Source organism: Hemitrygon akajei, chromosome 20 (assembly GCF_048418815.1).
Source record: "Hemitrygon akajei chromosome 20, sHemAka1.3, whole genome shotgun sequence".
In the NCBI taxonomy this organism is placed as follows: domain Eukaryota; kingdom Metazoa; phylum Chordata; class Chondrichthyes; order Myliobatiformes; family Dasyatidae; genus Hemitrygon; species Hemitrygon akajei.
In genome coordinates this window covers 41,571,597-41,594,156 of record NC_133143.1, presented here as the reverse complement: position 1 = coordinate 41,594,156, position 22,560 = coordinate 41,571,597, and the positions used below count along the sequence as shown (strand labels likewise).

The following is a 22,560-nucleotide window of genomic DNA, read 5'->3' as shown; positions in this document are numbered from 1 at the left end:
CAATCTATGCATAATTGTAATGTGGATTTAGATCGTTTCAGAATCAGATTTCCTTACACGATGTGAGATTTGTCTTTTGTTTATTATTAGTTCAATAATATTCTCTTACACTAACTGGACATGGATTCTAGGTTATTGTTTGTCCACCAAAATAACCTAACGTCACTTCCAGGATTCCCATTGATAGGAAATGACACCTTCCAAAGCGTTTCCTTTGGCTGTATGACCTTGTCCTTTGATATCCTTCTAAGATGTATCGCCTTCCCATTTGTGCGTCCTATTAAAACTACCTGGGTTATTTGTTGCCCTTCTCATTGCTCATAAGATTTCCAAATTTGTGACATTTCTAGAAGGTGATCCCAATATCCATAAAGCCAAACAAACATATGTTCAGCAAGAAATAACATTCTGTTCTTTAAAATGGCCTATTATAAATCCAGAAGTTACTGTTATTAAATCCCCTTTCGGTAAAAATAACTAAGCATCCCTCTCTTTGTTTTCAAGGTGAAAGAGTTGTCAAATCCAACCACCTGGTTAGATGCTGGAGCCCAAGTATTTTATTCTTTCTCCTTGGCTTTCGGTGGACTTATATCCTTCTCCAGTTATAATTCTGTTCAGTAAGTAGTACCTAGTGTGAAGTGGCTAAGAAACTACAATCTAGTTCTAATAAAGCAAATTAATATTGAATGACTAACTATATAACTCTTTTCCTCAGCAACAACTGTGAGCAGGATGCTGTGCTTATCTCCATCATCAATGGTTTCACATCCGTATATGCAGCCACAGTAATATATTCCATTATTGGCTTCCGAGCAACAGAGCAATTTGATGCCTGTTTTGATAAGTAAGTTGTCTGGAATATTACTGCTTTTTTGCATGGATCTTAATTTCACAATATTACGTCACAATTCAAATGATTGAGCAGCTCAAATATTTTACATTAAACATCTTCAAATCCACGCATCTATTTGAAAAGAAATATAGTTACACTTTCAACATTTATTATATAATGCTACCTGAGACTGTGCAAATCAACTTTTGATGCTTTTATTGTGTCTTTCTTTTTCATTGTATATTTTTGTATATTCTTGAAGGGTGTGCATTAATGGTAGGATTTGCAAGGCAAAACTTGACATGCATCACTTTTACCTTTGGAAAAATGTTTAGGGAGCCCTTTTACACAAATCACAGCTGCCTGACTGGTGAAAGTCTTAATCACTAGTGATTTCCAGGAGGTTGAGCTGTGAGAGTGATTTCTGGGTTTAGGACATGTATATTTGACTTTGACTACCAGTCTTCACGTCTGAAAATGTATTGTGGATTTAATTTGGAGTGCAGCTCCGAACAATGGGTTCCTAAAAGCTGTGAATCTCAGTCCAGACAATGCTGATTAAAATTCATTTGTATGTCTGTGAAGTGTGTGCCAGTCAGGAGGTGCGAAGGTTGTATGTGGTTTCAAAGAAATATGGAGTTGTCCTTTGATATTTGGCACATAAAATATCGAGCCCCATGTTGGGCCAGCATGACATTTTGACCGAAAGCATCTCCGTACGATGTCTGCTGTATCTTGTTTTGTCGAATAAAGAAGCTGGTTTGTATCTGCCAGTGATTTTCTCTGGTGACTTCATTCACGCAACAATGGACCCATCAACAGTGAAGGACTAACCATCCATGTCCAGGTCTGGAAGGTGCAAATCCTGGGTCAGTACTTGGAGGGTGTGATGTCCCTATGCACCTTCTGCTCCTGTCTTTCTATTCAGTGAAGGTGCTAGTGACAATCTCATTCCAAGAATAAAAATAATCATTGGATGGAAGAGGAAAATGCTATCAAGTTTTCAATGCAGGTCAAGCGGTCCAAAGTAAATTCACAAATAGATATTTGGTTATAGACAGAGAGTTGTTGCAGTGTAAGCTAAGTATAGGCCATGATGTAACAGCAGTGCATTTGTATTTGAATAAATAGATGCTTTAAGAAGCAAAATGAGCTGCTGATTAAACAGGTTGCGTTGTCCTTGATCTTGAACTTCTTCAGTAGTGAACTATGTCTTCAACCAAGCAAGTAAAGAGCATTCCATTGCACCAATGAGTTAAGTCTTATTGGTGTCAGTGAATCTTTGGAGAAATGGGTGACTAAAGATTTGGGTGTTGTGTGGTGAACTCCCAACTCCTCCCCTGTTACAGTAGTGATAGTAATTATCTGGCTTGTCTTGCTGAGTTTGTGACCATTGCCGAGTTATGGGATTCAGCAATAGTAATCCCTAGAAGTTTTGTTAAAGTGGTTCCAACAAGAAGCCTCACTTCTTGGAAAAAGTCACTGTGTCATGACTTTTACTTCCCAGTCAGACTCTCCACTCTTTTCTCTGTTATTCATCCCTTTCCTTCTCCCTTTTCTCCCTTCCCTCTTGATATGAAAAGAGAACTTCCCTCTCCATAAGAGGAGATCAGTTTTGGTACTGACTTGATGTCCAGAGGGCAGTGTACAAAGGATAGGACAGCTGTCAGCTCAGAACGCAGGTACTATCGCTGAAGCAGCGGGTCAAGTTCTATTGCTTCTAAACAGGAGGGAACCACAAAAACAAGGTCTCCATTTCACATTTGTTCAGTTGTTGATCCGGAAAATTGGCATGAGGGCACCGCAGTAGCATAGCGGTTGGCACGACACTATTACAGTTCGGCGCATCAGAATTCAGAGTTCAATTCTGGTGGGGTCTGTAAGGAGTTTCTACTTCCTCCCCATGACTGCGTGGGTTTCCTCCAGGTGCTCCAATTTCTCCCAAAGTCCAAAGACTTACTGGTTAGTAGGTTAATTGGTTATTATAAATTGTCCTGTGATGAGATTAGTGATAAGTAAATGGGTTGCTGGTTGGTACAGCGTGTTGGGCCAAAAAGACCTGTTCTATTCTTATCTCAAAATAAATAACAAACATAGCAACTGTTTGGAGGGCTAAAGGTAGATGAACTCGATTTCTGGGATATTCTGTATTACAAAAGAAGTGTGCAACTTTGTTTATTGATTAAAACATATATTTCTGTTTTTTCTTGTCCTTTTGCAGAAATATCCTGAGTTTGACCAATGCTTTTGATCTACCAGAGCAAAATCTGACCCAAACAAACTATGAAGAAATGCTTCACTTCTTAAACAGCACTGATCCAGCAAAGGTCGCCTCCTTGGACTTGAAAACCTGTGACCTGCAGGCATTGCTGAGCCAGGTACGCCTCCTTTGTCTCGACCACGTCTGCTGAATTGTCTAGGCAGCTAATCAATTCATGTCCTCCAAACTGACAGGTGGGTCCAGGGCCGCTGTGAGAAGGTTTACCATTCACCATGGGAAGGTTTGCCTCTCAACATCAGCTTTTAGAGTCACAGAGTCATAGAACAGTACAGAAACAGGCCCTTCAGCCCATCTAGTCCTTGCTAAGCTATTATTCTGCTTATTCCCATAGAACTACACCCAGAATATAGCCCTCCATATCCCTCTCATCCATGTACTTATCCAAACTTCTCTTAAAAGTTGAAATTGAACCCACATCCACCTCTTCCGCTGGCAGCTCGTTCCACACTCTTACCACCTGAGTGAAGAAGAGACCCCTTAAACATTTCACCTTTCACCCTTAAAAAATGACCTCCAGTTCTAGTCTCGCCCAACCTCAGTGGAAGGAGCCTGCTTCCATTTACTGAGGGCACTATGGTAGCGCAGCTGTTAGCACAACATTATTACAGCTCAGCGCTTTGGAGTTCGGAGTTCAATTCCGACATCACCTGTAAGGAGTCTGTACGTACTCCCCATGGAAAGCACGGGTTTTCTCCGGGTCCTCGGGTTTCCTTTCACAGTATCGGACGGTTGTTGTAAATTGTCCTAAGCTTAGGCTAGGGTTGAACAGGGGTTGTCGAGGGGAAGGGCCTATTCTGCAGTGTATCTGTAAAAAATGTACCCCACCTACACCCCTCTTCTCCCTCCTCCAAACACCAGTCCCCTCATGCCATGGTAGGGTCTCCTTTCATCCATCAGCATGACAGATGGTCCTCTTATCATTCTCTTCCTAAAAGAATAAAATAACATTCATATACACGTTCATATCCACATAGAGTTCCAAGTATACATGAATTATTAGCTATCCTGCATTAATTAGAGAGTATTATTACCTTAACAGATTCAGGTCTAAGTGAGCAAATGTTATTGGGAATGAACATAATCAACTCAACAGTTTCTGAAATTTCCCCAATCTTTTAGTCAGTTCTAAATTTCAGAAAAGCAGAATATGAAGGAAAATCTTTAGTGTTTTTTTGTGCTATATGGCTTTATTAATGGTTCTTGACCGGTCTACGTTAACTTTGCAATCTGCACAGGGTGCAGCAATTGTGTCGCCACAAAATTTATAATAGACCACACCATAACAGAGAAACATCTGTTATTATCATTGATCATTGGCCGTGGGACTTAGTGCTAGAGCGCCTAACTCAACGCTATGTCCAAACCAATTGTTGGGTTATTGGGTTGCTTTGAAACCTGCTGAGCTCTTTTCAATCTCCTTTTATGCAGGGGGTCGAAGGCACCGGATTGGCCTTTATCGTCTTTACGGAAGCAATTACTAAAATGCCTGCCTCTTTTATATGGTCCATTGCATTCTTTCTGATGTTATTCTGTCTCGGACTTTCTTCAATGTTTGGGAATATAGAAGGTGTCTTGGTTCCACTGGAAGATTTAAAAATCTTGCCAAAAAAGTGGCCCAAGGAACTAGTAACTGGTAAGCACTTACTCAGTTATCGATATGCTTACTGTCAGTGTGTGCTGTAAAAAATAAAGCTGTTATCTCCTTATAGATATGCTTACCAAATTAATCCCATGGTTTAATTTATTCCTTAAACAAGAATTTGTTTAGATTTCTAATTGAAAATTGTGCAGTCTTGCAGTATCAGGTTTATTCTGCATGCGTTTACACACCTAAAACAAGAAATGTAGTATTACCACTGCTCTTATGACAGCTGAAACTCTGTAACCACCGGCAACTAAAATTTTGCCACAAAACTGGGGCATTAAAGCAGGTTTTAGAGCAAATTCATGGCCCAGTGGTCCACAAGGAACATGTAAGTGTGGGCTCTGCACCACGTTTGACTGAACTCATCTCTGGTTCTGTGACAGGTGCTTTCTGCTCTGCCAGCAACATCATCGCAAACAAGTGTGTGTGGGAGATTTCCAAGTTACAGCCATAAAATTAAGGGGCTATGTGGCATACAAATCGGCCTTTTGACCCACCACATCCATGTCAATCTTCTATACTTTATTACATTTACATTTGATCCACTACGCCAATTAAGGTGCATCTATAAAGTCCTTAAACACTTGTCTCTTCCTGACAGTGAACTCTGGATTTCGACTGTCCTCTGGGTGAAAAGGTCTTTCGTCAGATCATCTCTAAGCCTCTTATTCCCTATCCTAAGCTGATTCCCTCCTACTGTCTTCTCTATAATGTTCTTCTTAATGCTATGTCCCTCCTCCATTCCAGAGAAAACAAACCCAGCATATCCAGCCTTTCTCATAACTAAGATGCTCCACCCTAGGCAACATGCTGGTGCTTCTCCTCAGCATTCTTTGCAGTCTCATCCTTCTACACCACAGTAGTCAGAATTGTAGACAGTACACAGGCTAATGGCCTAACCAAACCTCCCTGTTCTTATACACTGTGCCCCGGCTATAGTAGCTTAACCATCAGTGTAGTGTTATTACAGCTCAGGACGTTCTGGAGTTTGGAGTTCAGTTCTGACACCACCCGCAAGAAGTTTGTACGTTCTCCCTATGAACCACGTGGGTTTCCTCTGGTTGCCTCTGTTTCCTCCCACAGTCCAAAGACATAGAGGTTAATGGGCTAATAGGTCACATGAGTGTAATTGGACAGTGCCTCATAACACTGACAGAGACTCTTTCTTCCTCAATATCAACGTCCCCTTTAATTTTTTGACATAGCTGCGCGAACCAACAGCTGCTTTGACCAGGAAGTTTTGCAAGTCCCGAATGCTGTGCGACAACTTAATTACATTTTTTTAATAATATGCATACTACAGATATTTAGAATGAAAGTTGAAAAATCACATAAGTTTGATTTTATTTATTAATTGAAAGGTATAATGATATACAGTACAACAAAGAAAATATGTCACATTTGATAAACCATTTCTCGATGTCTTTATTACAAATCCATTCCTAATAAACGCTGCCCAGATTAAATTCACACCCAAATGAAAGATATGGGCTGGTGGTGTTTTTTAACAATGAGCTACTGATTTCCATTCTGTGTTTATTGTTACAATTTGTAACTTGAAACACTGACAATGTAAATACATTGAGGCCCTAAAATGTTTGAAAGTAAAGGTTGTGGTACATTATTTATTTAGAACAGTTTTGAATTATATTCATTAACACGTAATCAATTACAGGTTTTTTCATAATTTTATTAACATAGATTTCAGAATGATATCAACATTGTATAAAAGAAAATCCCAGCTGTATGGCAACAAAAGATATGTGCATGGGAGCATTTAAGTTACTGGGTAGCTGCGCATCCGCACTGGTTAGAGGGAACAGTGCTCAATATAATTCAGACTCAACTATTCATTGTCTATGTCCTACCCTTACTGGTTCCCCCAAGTGCATCACATTGCACTTCTTAAGCTTAAATCCTATTTGCCGCTGCTTTGCCCATCTTATTAGCTATTCTATATCCTCCTGTAGCCAATTACAACCTTCCTCACCTTCAGCGAGACAAATGAGTTTTATGTTCATATGCAAGCTACTAACAGAAATCTTATACTCATATCCGAATCATCACCACATAAGGCTTCCTCCACAGGTTTCTGTGGAAACACACCAATCATTAAAAAAAAACAACCCTCAATCAAAACCCAGTGCTTCCCTTTGAATTCACTTTGAAACTCACCCTGGATCCATGAGCTCCAACCTTTTAAACCAGTTACCCACATGGGATCTTTGTCTAAGGCCTTGCTGAAGACCACTTTACCTATACTACCCCCATCAATACAATTCATGATCCCTCAAGCATGTAATCAAAATCATCAGACAGGATCTCACTGTAAGCTGAGCTCCAGTCTCCGGTAGTCTATAGAATATGTCTGGTCTCCAGGCACTTCACTATGAATTCTAGCTAACCACACACCATCCTGCCATGGGTACATACTCTGGATACCCAATATTCGGCCCGTGTTTGTGCACCTGATCTCAGATCTGCATTGGATGTCCCATTTCAAGCCTTCATGTGAGTAGACAACCTTTGGACTGCATGCAGACACCTAACCTTGGGCCTTCAAGCCTCAGGTCCCGGGTTTTAATTGGACAGTATGAGACTGACTTTGCAAACTATATTTGGATAGTTGAGAAATTTAAGAGTCAACTTACTGGGAGGGTTCCCAGATTGAAATGGAAATGATGAACATACGTTGTACTTGCACGGCATATCAAAATACATTTTAATACAGCACTGAAGAAATGACAAACTGCTTAATTTTGCTTGTTCCAATGGAATGGACAATATTCCTTCATCAAAAAAAAGTCAAATCTATGGAAGTACTGCAGAGATTTGCCACAACACAATGATCAGGGAAAATGGGTACAACATTTGATTAGGTACAGAAAGATTGACCTCTTAGTCCAGAGTTCAAGCTGATTGGGTTGAAGTATTCTCCATCTGTTGACTGCAGGAAACCTGTGTGAAATAGAATTCTTAGTTCATTTGTCTTCACTGCATCCGTTCCCAGAATGAAAGTTTCTTTTCCAGGACATCAAAGATGTCCCGCTTCATCAAAGAATGGGCTTTCCCTTCCTCCACCATTGATGCTGATCTCACCAGAAATCCTTCACCATTTCCTGGTCTTTCACACTCACCCCCCATCTTCCCGCTGCCTGAACAGAGATTGAGTTCCTCTTGTCCTCACCTACTACTCCTTGAGACTCCACATCCGATCCTTCATTCTCTGCAATTTCCACCATCTTCTATGGGATCTCACCACAAAACATATCCTTACCTCACCACCCCCACTCCGCTTTCCACAAGGATCACTTCCTCCTTTATTCCCTTGTCCATTCCTTCCTCCCCATTAGTCTCCCTTCTGGCACATACCCCTGCAAGCAGCAGAAGTGCCGGCCCTACCTATTTACCTTTTCCTTCACCTCCATTCAGGGTCCCAAACAATCCTTCCACGTGTCTCGACACTTCACCTGTGAATCTGTTGGGGCTGTCTACAGTATCCAGAGCTCCCGATGCAGACTCCTCTACATTGATGAGACCCAACGTAGATTGGAGGACCACTTTGTCTAGCACCTCATCTCCATCTGCAAAAAAAACCCCCAGAATTTCCTGGTGGCCAACCACTTTAATTCCTATCCGCATTCCCATTCCAACATGTCAGCCCATGGCTTGTTCTTCTGACATGATGAAGACACTCTCAGGTTGGAGAAGCAACAGCTCATGTTCTGTCTGGGTAGCCTCCAACCTGATGACATGAATACTGATTTCTCCAACTTCCGGTAATTTTCCCTCCCCCTTCCCTCTTCTTCAGTTCCCCACCATAGCCTCTTGCCTCCTCACCTGCCTATCACCTCCCGCTGGTGCCCGTCCTACTTCCCTCTCTCTCATGGTCTGTTCTCCTCTCCTATCAGATTTCTTCTCTCCAGCACATTGCCTTTTCCACCTATCACCTCCCAGCATTTTTCTTCATTCTCCCTCCCCACCCACCTGGCTTTCTCTATCATCTTCTAACTTGTCCTCCTTCTCCTCTCCCCAACTTCTTAATCTGGCATCTTCTCTCTTCCTTTCCAGTCCTGATGAAGGGTCTCGGTCCAAAACGCCAACTGTTTATTTGTTTCCATAGACACTGCCTGACCTGCTGAGTTCCTCTAGCATTTTGTGTGCGTTGCTCTGGATCCCTAGCATCTGCAGAATCTCGCGTGCTTAGAATCCCTTCAATCCCATTCGAGAGGAAAATAAAGTTGTAGCACAATATTTTCTCCTTTTGGCAATCTTACTCAAAAATGCAATAGGATGGTTGGTGCAGACAAGAAGTCACCAACTTCCAGATGAAGTGAAACATGTACTCTGCGTTGTATTTAAATGGTATTCATAGTGTACTGACATACAAGAGAAAGAAATAATCACCCAGTTTAATTATCAAAAGCAACCTTGATCAAACCTGATCAAAATCCTTTAAGATTCAAATATGCAAAATCCTAGCCTATACTGAGTGCAGGTTATTTTTGCTAGCCGCATGATTGGAGAAGGGAATGCTGGTGGGGGATAATAGCTACTGGACCTTAGTTTTATTTATTCATGTGTTTCCTTAGATTTTCTGGTGAGAGTTCCGTCAATCAATTCTGCTAAATTGATCAAAGCATATATTTTTGATTTTTTTTCTTTTATAGGCCTGATTTGTCTGGTGTGCTTTCTAATTGCCTTCATCTTTATCTTAAACTCTGGCAATTATTGGCTGGCTTTGTTTGATGCCTATGCTGGCTCCATCCCTCTGCTAATTATCGCATTCTGTGAAATGGTGGGTGTTGTCTACGTTTACGGCATTGACAGGTAACGACTTTCATTCTTTGAATTTTCAATGGGCATGGTAATTCCGCATTGAATTGGAATGCCAACCGTATAATTTCTGATACACAGTTTTGGATCATCAATCAGTCAAAGGCTGTACATTAGCCAGGTGGATGAAGTGAACTGGACCTCAGGGCTCTGCATTTCAGTTTTACCTGAGAAACTGAAGTCCAGCCCATTGGCCACGTTTTCTTAAAGGAAAACTGCACTTGCTACTTGAGTGGCCTGTGGTCCAGCGGCTGTGGAATTTGAAGATCAATGCATTCTTAGATGTCTTTAAACAATGGTGCTTACTGAGTGCCTATGGCTGTAATTGTAGATTTCTGCTGTTGTAGTCCTAAATGGGAATATTTGATGATTCACAAAGGGTCACCACTCTTCTCACCATCCCATTCCAGTTGACTATTTCTTGAAGAGTAGTGGACTGAAACCTCTCTTTGTCCAACTATGTTCATGCATCTGTTTAACCTATCTACAGTATTTGTCCTCATTAGGTCTGGAGGCATTCTATTCTCTGGTGATTAAACCTCTTCTACAGGTGCTTCTCCATGAAAGTATTGACTTCCACCACCTCCTCGGACAGCACATTCTAGATTCCAACCACCCTCTGTATGAAAGAAATCTCCCTCAGATCCCTTCCTACCTCTCATCCTAAACCTCTGCTCTTTTGTCTTGGACGTCTCCACTATAGGAAAATTATTTTATTATTGATCGTATCTATTCCCCTTCATAATTTTATAATGCTCCATCCTCTCTCCTCCACCCTCTCTGCTCCAGAAAAACAAGCCCATCCTATCCAGCTCCTCCATCTAACTTGAAATGCTCCAATCCAGGCAACATCCTGATGAATTTCTTCTGTAGCATCTCCTGCACAATTACATCTTTCCTATAATGTGATAATCATAGCTGCACACAATAATCCTAACCATTGCTTTATAAGTCTGTAACATAATGCCCCATCTCTTATATTTTATGCCACAGCCAATAAAAGAAAGCATCCCATGCACCTTCTTCACCTCCCTCTCTATTACTGCTGCCCTATTCAAAGCACTCCAAGTCCCTTAGTGCATCATTCCTACCTCGCAAGTTACAGAACTACGATCAGTGTTACCGACTGACATTTCCACCTGGAGCCCGCTTCACTCCCTAAGAAGAAGTCTAGATCAACCAGCTCTCCAGCAGATCTATCTATGTCCTGGCTCAAAATATTCTCCCAGACGTACTTCACACATTAAAATTCCTTCCCATCTAAGTCCCGCATACTAAAGCAATCCCAGTCAATATTAGAGAGGTCTAAATCCCCGCAGTATTATAATCTTATTGCACATAACGTCAATATATCTGCTTCTCTGTCTCCCACTGACAATTGGAGAGTCTGTAGAATAACCACAATAAAGTGATTACTCTTTTTCTTATTTCTAAATTCTTCTGATATGGTCTCAGTGAAAGAAACTTCAAAGACATCCTCCCTGCACACTGTCATTTTGTTCTCCCTAATATCGCCATGCCCCTTCCTCTCTAATTCTTTTGGTTCCATAGGATTAATGTTAATTCAGGCAATATGATCAGGGTTTTTAATTCTGATGAACCACAGTCCCGGAGCTTGCTTTATCAAACTTCCCGCTTTACTCAGAACTGCACAGTCAAGCAGCTGCCCAAGTATTTCAATGATCCACGTTCGCAGAATATGTAGAAGAGCTTCCATTTGTCATGTTCCAAAGGCTTTTCTCTTGGGTTGCTTCTAAAGTTTTCCACAGGATTAATTTTCATTTCATGGACACTCCAGGACATTTTTGGGGCAGCGCTCACTCTTCAGATTTAAGGACAGATGTGCTTGCATTGGAGGCAGTGTAGGGAAACTTCTTTAGTTTGCTTCCAGGGATGAGGCAGTTAATGGATGAAGAAAGTTTGTGCAGGATAGCTCAAGCTCAATGAGGTTTCATCAAACATGATGTGATTTTGATGAAAGATACCAGATTCTGAGTGGGATTGTCTGGATGGGTGCTGAGAGGATGGTTCTATAATAGGGTTACTTAGAACTAGGATTTTGGAGTAAAGAAAAACTTGTGTTAGAAGGAGGTGATGAGGGGTTTCTTCTCTCATAAGGATATGAACATTTAGAATTCTCTATCTCGGAGAGCTGCCGAAGTAGTCAAGGCAAAGATTGAACCACGTGGATGGCAAGTGATATGTGGAGAAAACATGAAAATGGTTTTGAAATCAAGATTTGATCAGCCAGAATCTCACTGAAAGATGCAGTAAGCTTGAGGGCCCATTCCTGCTCTTCTTTCCCACATTCATGAAATGCCATGGCTCTTATGGGATTCAAATCACTGTTACATTCAAATTATTGGAATACACAATGGAGGAAGATTAGAGCCATGCTGGAATAACCTGAGATAAATTCTGTATTTGTGTCAATCTTTATTTCCTGCAACTTTAGGATCAGGAGATATATTTTATTGAGAAATCATTGGTAGCTTTGAAATTATTGATGTATAAATAGATTTGTATTATTTATATTTGTATTATTTGTATTATACTTCAGTATGATTAACATTGGAGAAGTAATTTGATATGGGTGAAATTTGTTTAGAGATTAATAGTTTTTTTTTCTGTCTCTCCTGTCAACCCTGAGGAATAATACCCAAATGCATTGAAGTGTGAAGTAAATTCATCAGCCACTGTTGAAATGTGTCCATCAATATACTCTATTGAAATTCCCCAGTCCATGAACAGAAAGTTATCCTCTTATACAAGTTATACATGGGCAACTCAGTGTGCTACCTGCCTTGGAGACTACTTTAAAACCTGCCCTGTGGAAATGATGCATTGGTAAGGTTAAAAGTGAACCAGCAGCCTGATGTCAATTCACTTTTTTCTGACGCCATTTTATCCTTGCCATCTTTCCAAGCTGCAGCTCTGCATCCTTTAGCCAGAGAGCGGTGAATCTGTAAAATTCATTGCTACAAATGGTCATGGAGGCCAAGTTATTGGGTATACTTAAAGCAGAAGTTGATAGGTTCTTGATTAGTCGGGGCATCAAAGGTTACAGGGGGAAGGCAGAGAGTGGGGTTGAGAGCAATAGTAAATCACCTGCTGAATGATGGAATGGCAGAGCAGACACAATAGGCTGACTGGCCTAGTTCTGCCTCTATGTCTTATGGTCTATGCTATTAAGTCTCCAGTACCTCCGTGATGTAAATCCTTCCCCAACACATGACGTTTGACATGGCAGCCAGTCTGCTGTTAAACTGTGATGCATTGGTACAAAAAAAAATCCATAACTTCATGTGCACATGGAGAAGAAAACAGTGATTATGAAACTTGCTAGTCATTGCTCTCTTGCTAAATATTTTTAACCAATCATGTTGAAGACATGAAGCTGTGAACCTACATAATTTTTATACACTTTGTTACAGGTTCAACAACGATATTGAATGGATGATTGGCCACAAGCCAAATATCTTCTGGCAGGCCACCTGGAGATTTATAAGCCCCCTCATAATGCTGGTTATATTCATATTTTATTTTGTAATAAAAGTGACTAGCAAGCTGACATACATTGTCTGGGATCCAGAATACGTAAGTCAACTATTCAACTGATATCAAAGTATGTTTCTTAGTAGTATGTGCACTCCTTATTCTCCCACAAAATGGCCCTAGGTACTTGATTTCATATACACTGCACTCAGAATATACCTGCTGCTTGCCAACCTTCTCAATGCAGTTTATTTGAGTTTGTGATCTAACTGGAACTGTTAAGTTCCTCCAGCAGTTTGTTTTTTGTTGGCTCTCTATGTTGTGAGGCACTTAAAATTTTTGCTGCACCTTAAAAAATGGCAATATGTGAGGGGCTTGTGTGTTTTGTGAAGTCCCTTCCCACCACCCCACCACCCACCCATACCATTGCCATCAGACTCCAGGACTCTAGCTCGTATGCAACTTCTTACAGAGCTGCCACGGGGAAATAGACAAGTAATGGGTTGAAGGTCACTGATCATGAAAGACATGAATGAGAGATCTGGAAAAGATCTGAAGGGTTAGGGAGAGATTGAGACTTTTCAGAATGAAAACCAGATCTTCCCACTCAACATGTTGTTGGGTAATCAATGTAGCATGAAGCTTCTGTTGGGAAAAAATGGATAGGTCTCATCTGTGTTACTGTCAAAATTTTAAAGGGGAATGAGTGCAACACCCAGCGAAGTCCTAAAGTATATGGTGCTTTGCAGGAACAGGACCCTTACCATCTCTCCTGTCCCTTAAAGAATATCAAATGTGTGATTCGCAAGATGATAGATGATTCAGGTCCTTTAACTAAATAACCTGATGGAAGTTGCAAGTTTTGTCTCCAATGTAGTGTCCACTGAAAACACAAGAGATCCTGCAGATGCCGGAAGTCAGGGTAAAACTCACAAAACGCTGGAGGGACTCAACAAGTCAGGCAGCATCGAAACAAAGAAATGAAGAGTCGATGTTTCAGGTCGAGGCCCTTCAACCTCCCATTTGGTCCATATGAAGAGTCTTGGCCCAAAACATTCACTCTTTATTCCCTTCCACTGATGCCACCTGATGTGCTGAGTTCCTCCGGCATTTTGTGTGTTACTTCTGCAAGTTGCATTATTTCCATATCGCTTAGAGACTGTCAAACTCACAGATCCCCAACGTAACTGATAGTTATTGTGTACAATCACTCCTCAGCTAGTCAGTTTAGGAATAGGTCCCTTCTCAAATCAAATGATTAGATTGACCTCTCCTCTAGTTACAGAGTGGACACTCGCACCTCCTGATTTTCTTTCTCACCATTCACTGATGCAGGCCCTGGTGATTGGTGCTGTGAACGGTTTTATCTTTGATAAATCCACAGGCCCTCCTGTTTGGTTAAACTGTTCCTCTTCAATAAGCAATGCAGCTTCTTGACGTAATATTTAAGGCTGTTGCTGGGTAACTTTCCATATCTATGCATTTAGTCTAAGAATATTAAGGCAGTACAGTAGCGTAGTGATTCAAATAATGCTATTATAGCGCCAGTGGCCCAAGTTCAGTTCCACTGCTGTCTATGAGGAGTTTGTATGCTCTCCCCATAACTTCATAGGTTTCCTCCAGATGCTTTGGTTTCCTCCCACAATTCAAAGACATGGAGGTTAGTAAGTTAACTGGTCACAAGGGTATATAATTGGGCGGCGAGGACTCATTGGGCCAGAAGGGCCTGTTACTGTGCTGTATCTCCAAATTTAAAAATTACTTTGCCATTTATCTATTTATTGGGATACAGTGAGGAATGGGCTTTTCCGGTTCTTCAAGCTGTGCCACCCAGCAACCCCTGAATTAACTATAGCCTAATCATAGGACAATTTACCATGACCAAATAACCTATCAATTGGTACATCTTCGGACAGTGGAAGGAAAGTGGAGCACCTGGAGGAATGTACAGACTCCTAACAGGCAGTGGCAGGAATTGAGCCCGGGTCACTGGTACTGTAACGTTTTGTGCTAACCACTATGCTAATGTGGAGGAGAGAATTCATCACCAGTGTTCTTTGGCACCTCCTCTGTCCAGAAATAATTATTTTTCTGATAGCATTGGATAATATTTACAGATGTGACCTGCCAGAATGATAGGAGAGTCATTCTGAAATATCTGAGACTACTGTAAAGAGCTAGTATTGTATGCTTTGTCATTATAACTAATTGGCGTATCTTTCTCCAACCCTCAATAGGAAAATTTCCCCCAGCTTTCTGTGGAGCATTATCCTGGTTGGGTGACCGTGATCATCGTAATTCTGGCTGGAGTGCCTAGCTTATGCATACCTGGTGCAGCTATCTACATGTTCATTAAAAACAAGTACAAGAAGAAGGATGACAAGAAAACTTTGGTCTATACAATACCCGAAACCCAAGAGAAAGGAATAGTGAATAACGGAATATAACCGAACTCGGCAGGCCACCGTGGCAATTTGCACCGCTCATTTTGGGCCAATTTGCAATTCAAACAAACAAAGAACGTGATGATGCTGGAATGTCTAAATTTTATCTTATTTTTTATTTTGATGAACATTGGTTTGTTGTTTAGGTATGGCAAACGTTTGGCAATGATGAAGTGGTTAGATTACTTCAGACTGTCAACTCAGAAGCTAAACTACTGCACCTGTCCTGAGTTCCAACTTGAAATCCCACCACATCAGCGATGAAATTTCAATTTGCTTTATAATCTGGAATTATATATCATTAGTAGTGATGATCACTAACCAATCAGACTGTCATAAAAACTTACGATCCTTGCTTCACAACTATTCTTTAGGAAGGAAATCTTCCAGTTCTTACCAGGATTTACAAGTACAGTAAGTCTGCATTAACCAAATGTATGACTGACTTATGACAGAAGTGGCCAACATTCAAATCAAATACATTCTAGGATGCAAAACATAGAAGTCTGAAAAAAATGAATAAATAATAAAAAGAGGCAGATTACTTACACATAATTGAAATAATCTTCATTGTTCATGCATAGCTTAAAGGGGAATTACGTCAGGTTGAAGTTAAATATGCCATTACAGTGGTGTAGTTGTTAGCGTAACATTATTACAGCACCAACGACCTAGGTTCAATTCTCACTGGTCTCTGTAAGGAGTTTGTGAGTTCTCCCTGTGACTGCATGGGTTTCCTTTTGGTGCTCTACTTTCCTCCCACATTCCAAAAATATACCGCTTGGAATGTTAATTGGTCACATGGGTGTAATTGGTCTGTGTGGGCTGGTTGGGCTGGAAGGGCCTGTTACTGTGCTGTATCTCTAAATGAAATAAAATAACTAAATATTGTAGAGGTCTATGTTGTCACTTAAATACCTCTGGCGATCATCTTGTGCTTGAATTAGCCATTTTATACCATGTGTACTTATTTGGGTTTTAACGTCTACTGGCCATAGGCTCAGATAACAAGTAATATATTTAGTGTGAATAAGTAAACAATGTTTAACATTTTTTCTGCTTTAAGGTCACCACAAAGATCACTCCTGTCCTACAAAGACAATTAATAAAGGTAAAGGAGTTATTATTTTTGTAACTTTTCAGATCCATTACGTTCAGGGGAAATATTCTTCAACACTGGTAAAAACAATTATGTCCACTGTTTAATTTCCTGCTCCCTCACTCTGCTAGCTTGATATGAGGAGGTGAGCAATTTATTGGTGATCAGCTTATTCAAACGTCCATGATAGTAGTCAGTTAGCTGATGTATATTACAGATGATCAGTAAAAGTGATTATTACATCAGGATAAGCAAATCCTGCAGTAAATGATAATATTCATCATCTGTGGGAAGAGAAAGAGAATTAATGTTTCAGGTCAATGACCATTCATCGCTGATAATTTTGTGAGTTTATATCAGCTACCTTGAGCCAAAAATGATTTGCCATCAATTTAATGAGCTAGAATTAAGTACCAATATAGTGCCTTAGCGTAATACGAAATCCCATAATATAATTTATACCAACTGTAGAATAACAAACTAATTCTGAAAATGCTGTATTCTTCTCACATTCCAAAAATATGGATCTATTTTCATCATTGGACATTTAACTCTTTTTTTTATAGAAACAGCAGATATGGGGACAAAGTATGATATTTTTGTAATTCTGATGTCATAACCTTATGTAAGTGAACACTGTATATGAAAAGACAAGTTTAAAGACCATCTTTTAAGGCATATGAATAGCTTGTTTCAATATTTACCCTGATCAAACCAGAGAAAATCTCTTCAAAACTTTTTAGTCATCCTCAAGAAAATAATAACTTACTTTGATTTGCAAGCACAGCAGTCAGTTTCAAATGTGTACAATTTTGCTTTTATGCTTGCTTGTTGGTGAGTTCTAATGTTTTTGGTGATCTTTCAAACATGAAAGCAAAAGCAAGAAATAGTTTCAAATTGTTCTAAGTCCACCATTTCCAAGCTAAGTAACATTTTCTGCATGAAACCTGCAGAGATTTTGCACATATACTGTATATCTTTCATAGTTCACAGAAGTTGAGAAAAATATGGGACTGTGTATGTAAACTTTGCCAAAAAATAAATGATTTTTCTTTGGAAAACAAATATTCAATCAAAGATTGTGTTCATCTCACTTTACACAGAAATTAACTGATGTTTTATACATACAACTTAATGATAGTTCACAAATTCTTTTTGAAAGATCCATTATCTAAGGCTTTATCAAAAAATTTTGACAAATCCTTAAGAACACTACAGTAACACATACAAAATGCTGGAGAAACTCAGCAGATCAGGCAGCATCTATGAAGGGAAATAAACAGTTGATGATTTGGCCTGATGCCCTTCATCAGGACTGAAAAGAAAGCAGAAACCAGAATATAAAGGTGGGGGAGGAGCTAGTACCACAGTTTCTATCTTGAGAAGCTGTATTCTTCAACTTATGTAAAAACCATGGAGGTGTTCATTTTCTAGTAAAAAGATTGGCATATATACCATACAGTGGCATGAGGTTATAACTAATGATCTGAGCAAATTTCAGGTTATCAATACAGTCTACTGACTAACCCACCCAAAAATGCAAGGTGCCTCTCTCCTTCCTATTTCTGATGAAGAGCCTTTGACCTGAAATGTTAACTCTGTTTCTCTTCCCACAGATACAGGTTCACATGCTGAGTATTTCCAGCATTTTTTGTTTTTATTTTAGATTTTCATTAACTGTATTTTTTTATATTTTCATTATTACTGTGGAGGCATCACCATGGGGATTGAAATGGCTTATTATAAACATTAGGGCAAACTACCATGAGCCAAATGCTCCCTGTGAGAAATCTTAATTTCATAAAATTACACGGTAAAAATCATGGTTGTTAATTGAATTGCTAGAAGTTAAACTCAAATATAATAAACTCACAGAAAATAATTTTCCAGGGAATATTTGTAAGAAGGACTTGGTCCATTCTATGTTCTCTCCATGAAATTAACAGAAATAAAATTCAATGGCTCTTATAAAGGGCATTTGATAATTCCTGCCAGATTCTCTCTTCTGTGATAAAGTAGTAAAGATGAAAACCTAGATAAATTTGACCATTAAAACATGCAGACATAATAGGAACAGGAGTGGATCACTTGGCTCTTCACACCATTCAGTGAAAACACGGTTGATGTGCCCGAAATCTTACCTCCATTTCTGCAGGAGTTCCCTATTGCTCTCATTTCCCTGTTCTATCAAACATGGTATACTTCCTCTTTAGATTCTCCTAATAATTTACTTCACATTCCTATTGGATAGAGAGTTACAGGTGTTCCCATGCTCTATTAAAAGAAGATAAGAAACAACAGGGGATGTAAGAATTTGGTCCCTTTAAACTCTGATCTCTTGTCTCAGCACCGCATTTCTTTCATGTTTAAAAATCTACCAACCCAAGTCATGAATGGTGTCTCTGACTGAGTATTCACAGTCCAATGGGATGGAGGATGCTAAACCCTGACCAACACTGAGTGCAGCATTTTTCATTCCTATCTGCTTAGTCTTTATTGAAAGGCCGACACTTTATTCAGGACCACAATTCTAGTTTGCACCTAGCTTGGTGAACGGGCAAAGTGCAATTCAATGAGATTAATTTTAATTCTGAAGACTGTGAAGACAACTTAATCTCTCTCATCCAAATATGATATAAAAGTTGAACAGAATCAATCAGGCCAGATCTGAATTTAAACAAGTTATAAATTTGGCATGTTTTGAAGTCTCATTTTAAGAAAGAATTGTGAACAAAACGAATCAGTGGTTCTGTATTTCAGCCAGGAATTTCGATTGCAACACCAGGATGCAATAATGTGGCATCAGAATTTGAAAGCCAGCTATTCTATTCTTGTATTGGTTTACTATACATGTCCTTCATCAGAATCTTCCAAAGCTTTGTCTGAAATGGTTCTAAAATAAATCCTATCAAATTAATATTCATACATAAGCATATTCTATGTGACATATTACTATTTGAAATTTTAAACAATTCTAATATTACTAGATGAACTTGCACTGTGACTGAATGCTAAAGAGAAAACAAATATTGAGCAGTAAGTTCAGTGATGAACCCTGTGTCAATGACCACTGATAAAATGCAGACTCTAGAGCTTGGGCTTCAGTAACTCTCCTCTGCTCACTCCCCCTATGTGTTCCTGCACATGTTGAAATCTGCAAAAACAAGACAATTAATCTGCCTTGAACCCTACCCCCCAAAGCTCCATTGGCAATTGCAACGCCAGGTGCCGTACTGAGCTGCACTGCCAGATCACTAGCTTTGATCCCCGAGTTAGGGTAATGAGGGTGATCCAATTCACTTCAATGTTCCTAGACAACAAATGGGAAGAATCAGCCATGGGTTTCTGTTTACTCTCCAGCGACATCTGTCACTGCTTCATGTTTGTGGATGGAAGGTAAGAGTAAAGTTCAACATGTATACAACATCTACTCCATGCAAAAAAAGCATGCTTATTAATACTTATAGTCCAGCTTCACCCAGTGGCTGGCTGGTTGGGGGAGATGACAACGAGCTGCCAACCCCTTTGGATTGATATTGCAACAATACTCATTATATTAAAGAGGTCGGGAAATGTGGAGAAAAATTCAATGAATAAACATGAACAGATTGTTTAATTTTTAATTTAAAAACACAAATCGTACTAGTGACATTTTAAGCTTTAATTCTTGAATTCGTAGAAGCTATGAATAACTTTCTACCTTCATTAAATATTGTCAACATCATTTGCATCTGAAGCCTTGGGATTACTCAAGTTCCTGTTGTTTTGTTATCGATTGACAAACTCACAGAAACAGTAAATCATACCTATTCTAGGAAACTAGCTAGCTATATATGGAGCCTGTACTAGACAGGATATGTGATCAAGTGACAATTTTCACCAACTTCTGACTCCTCCCAATTTCCCTCCAGCTGACTTTGACTTGTGGGTTCCCACAGAACTAGGTCATCCATTACTTTATATTAAGAAAATATATAACACGTTATTGAAATCACAAGAAAGCTCAGAAGCTGAACGTTTCCCTCTAGCTAATCACAACTAACTGACATGGAGGCTAATGGAGTGAATGATCCTGCTGTGGAAAACAAGGAGGAGAGGGCAAAGTGGGACAATAAGTTACAATATGTTCTGAGCTGCGTTGGGTTTGCAGTGGGTCTGGGGAATGTGTGGAGATTCCCGTATTTCTGTCAGACCTACGGAGGAGGTAAGTCAACGTCACAGATAGATCTCATACCTATGCCTGTGGTTTACCTTCACAATTTTTTCTGCTATCTGCAGTTCTTTAGTTTGAAAGTCACTGAGCTTTAAGCATATGAAATAATAGCAACATAGTAGAGGCTGGGAAGTATTTAAAATAAGTAGCTTAATAGCTGCGGAGAAGTAATTTATCCAAAAAAATCAACAGAACTTATTCGATTTCTATTCCCATCACTTGCAGTGATTTGTGAGTTGATTAGTGAAATAATCAAAACTAAAATTAATCCTTTCTCTAAAGAAACACCTATCATTCTTGTAATATGAGAACATGAGTCAGTTATTTTTGTCCATGACTTATAATTTCCTCAAATATTTTCCACTTTGGTCAGGCACTATCATATGAAACCAAGGCATTATTGTCTTAATTAGTCATGAAGTACAGAAAAAGGCCTTTCAGCAGAGCTTGCATATGCCAATCAAGTCGTCTATTTGACTAAATTAGTCAGCTCCATCATGGGTACTAGCCTCCGTAATATCCAAGACATCTTCAAGAAGCAGAGCCTCGGGAAAGCGTTGTCCATCATTAAGGACCCCCACCACCCAGGCACGCCCCCTTGTCATTATTACCCTCAGGGAGGAGGTACAGAAGCCTGAAGGCACACACTCAGCAATTTAGAAACAGCTTCTTCCCCTCTGCTATCCAATTTCTAAATGGACATTGAACCCTTGAACAATACCTCACTACTTTTTAAAACATTTATTTTCTGTTTTTGCACTACTTATTTTAATTATTTAATATACATATATATATACTGTAATTATTTTTAAAAATATTTATCATATATTGCATTGTACTGCTGCCACAAGGTTAACAGAGTTCATGACATATACCGGTGATATTAAGCCTGATTCTGAACTTTTTCTCACCCCATTTCCCTGCATTTAGCCCATATGTTGCTCAACCTTTCCTAATCATGTACCTGTCCAAATATATTTTAGACTTTGTAATTGCACTTAGCACTACCACATCCTCTTGTTGCTTGTTTCATATACCTGCTACCCTCTGTGAGATAAAGTTGCCCCTCAGGTATCTTTTCAGTCTTTCCTCTCCCACCTCAAGACTAGTTTTAGACACCTCTACCCTGGAAGAAAAACGGTAACCAATCATCTTATCAATGGCCCTCTTGATTGTATAAATGTCTATAAGGTCACCCCTCAGCCTCCTATGCTTCAGAGATCAGTTGATATATAACTACCAACTTTTTATCAATTGCAGAATCAGCATAATGAATGGGAAATAGAGTGATTGGTTAGCTAGTGAGTTGGGAGCACTGTCGCTGAATATCTGGGGAGCTAAGTTAACAGGTTTTGAATCCATGAATATGTTGGTCTATCTCTGATGATATAGTCTTCTTCACTACCTTCTGCCTTACTACAAAATGGAAAAAGTACAAAAAGTACTGGAAATAGTTTGGTCAGGCAGCACATGTCGAGAGAGAAACAGGGACAACGCTTCAGGTTGATGATGTTTTGGTAGAACTGGAGAAGTGAGAGACTAAATATGTTTCAAGTTAGAGAGAGGAGGAGTAGAGAGAGCAGAGGAAATGTCTGCGATAGAGAGGGGACCATGACAGCCCAGGTGGTGAAATGGCTTTCAATGATAGGTCTGGGATAAGGAAGTGTGCACTTGTAAATTACAGCAGAACTGTTTTGAGGAATGGAACTGGAGGA

The 22,560-nt window shown here is 39.6% G+C and overlaps 2 protein-coding genes across 5 annotated transcripts in view; both read left to right on the top strand.

Moving 5' to 3' along the window:
- The window catches only part of slc6a19a.1 (solute carrier family 6 member 19a, tandem duplicate 1), a 30,075-nt gene extending 12,378 nt beyond the window's left edge, over positions 1-17,697 (top strand). Inside the window, exons 6-12 of the mRNA XM_073024230.1 lie at positions 505-617; positions 716-844; positions 3,054-3,210; positions 4,542-4,746; positions 9,429-9,588; positions 13,029-13,191; positions 15,327-17,697. Coding sequence (XP_072880331.1) covers positions 505-617; positions 716-844; positions 3,054-3,210; positions 4,542-4,746; positions 9,429-9,588; positions 13,029-13,191; positions 15,327-15,536 — 1,137 coding nt within the window. The 3' untranslated portion in view covers positions 15,537-17,697. The remainder of the gene's footprint in view (positions 1-504; positions 618-715; positions 845-3,053; positions 3,211-4,541; positions 4,747-9,428; positions 9,589-13,028; positions 13,192-15,326) is intronic.
- A 2,856-nt stretch (positions 17,698-20,553) lies between these two features.
- LOC140713753 (sodium-dependent neutral amino acid transporter B(0)AT3-like) overlaps positions 20,554-22,560 on the top strand; it is a 46,700-nt gene continuing 44,693 nt past the window's right edge. For 3 of the 4 annotated variants that reach the window (XM_073024235.1, XM_073024234.1, XM_073024233.1), the window contains exon 1: positions 20,554-20,836. In XM_073024235.1, coding sequence (XP_072880336.1) covers positions 20,680-20,836 — 157 coding nt within the window. In that variant the 5' untranslated portion in view covers positions 20,554-20,679. The remainder of the gene's footprint in view (positions 20,837-22,560) is intronic. The other variant, XM_073024232.1, reaches the window with a different exon arrangement.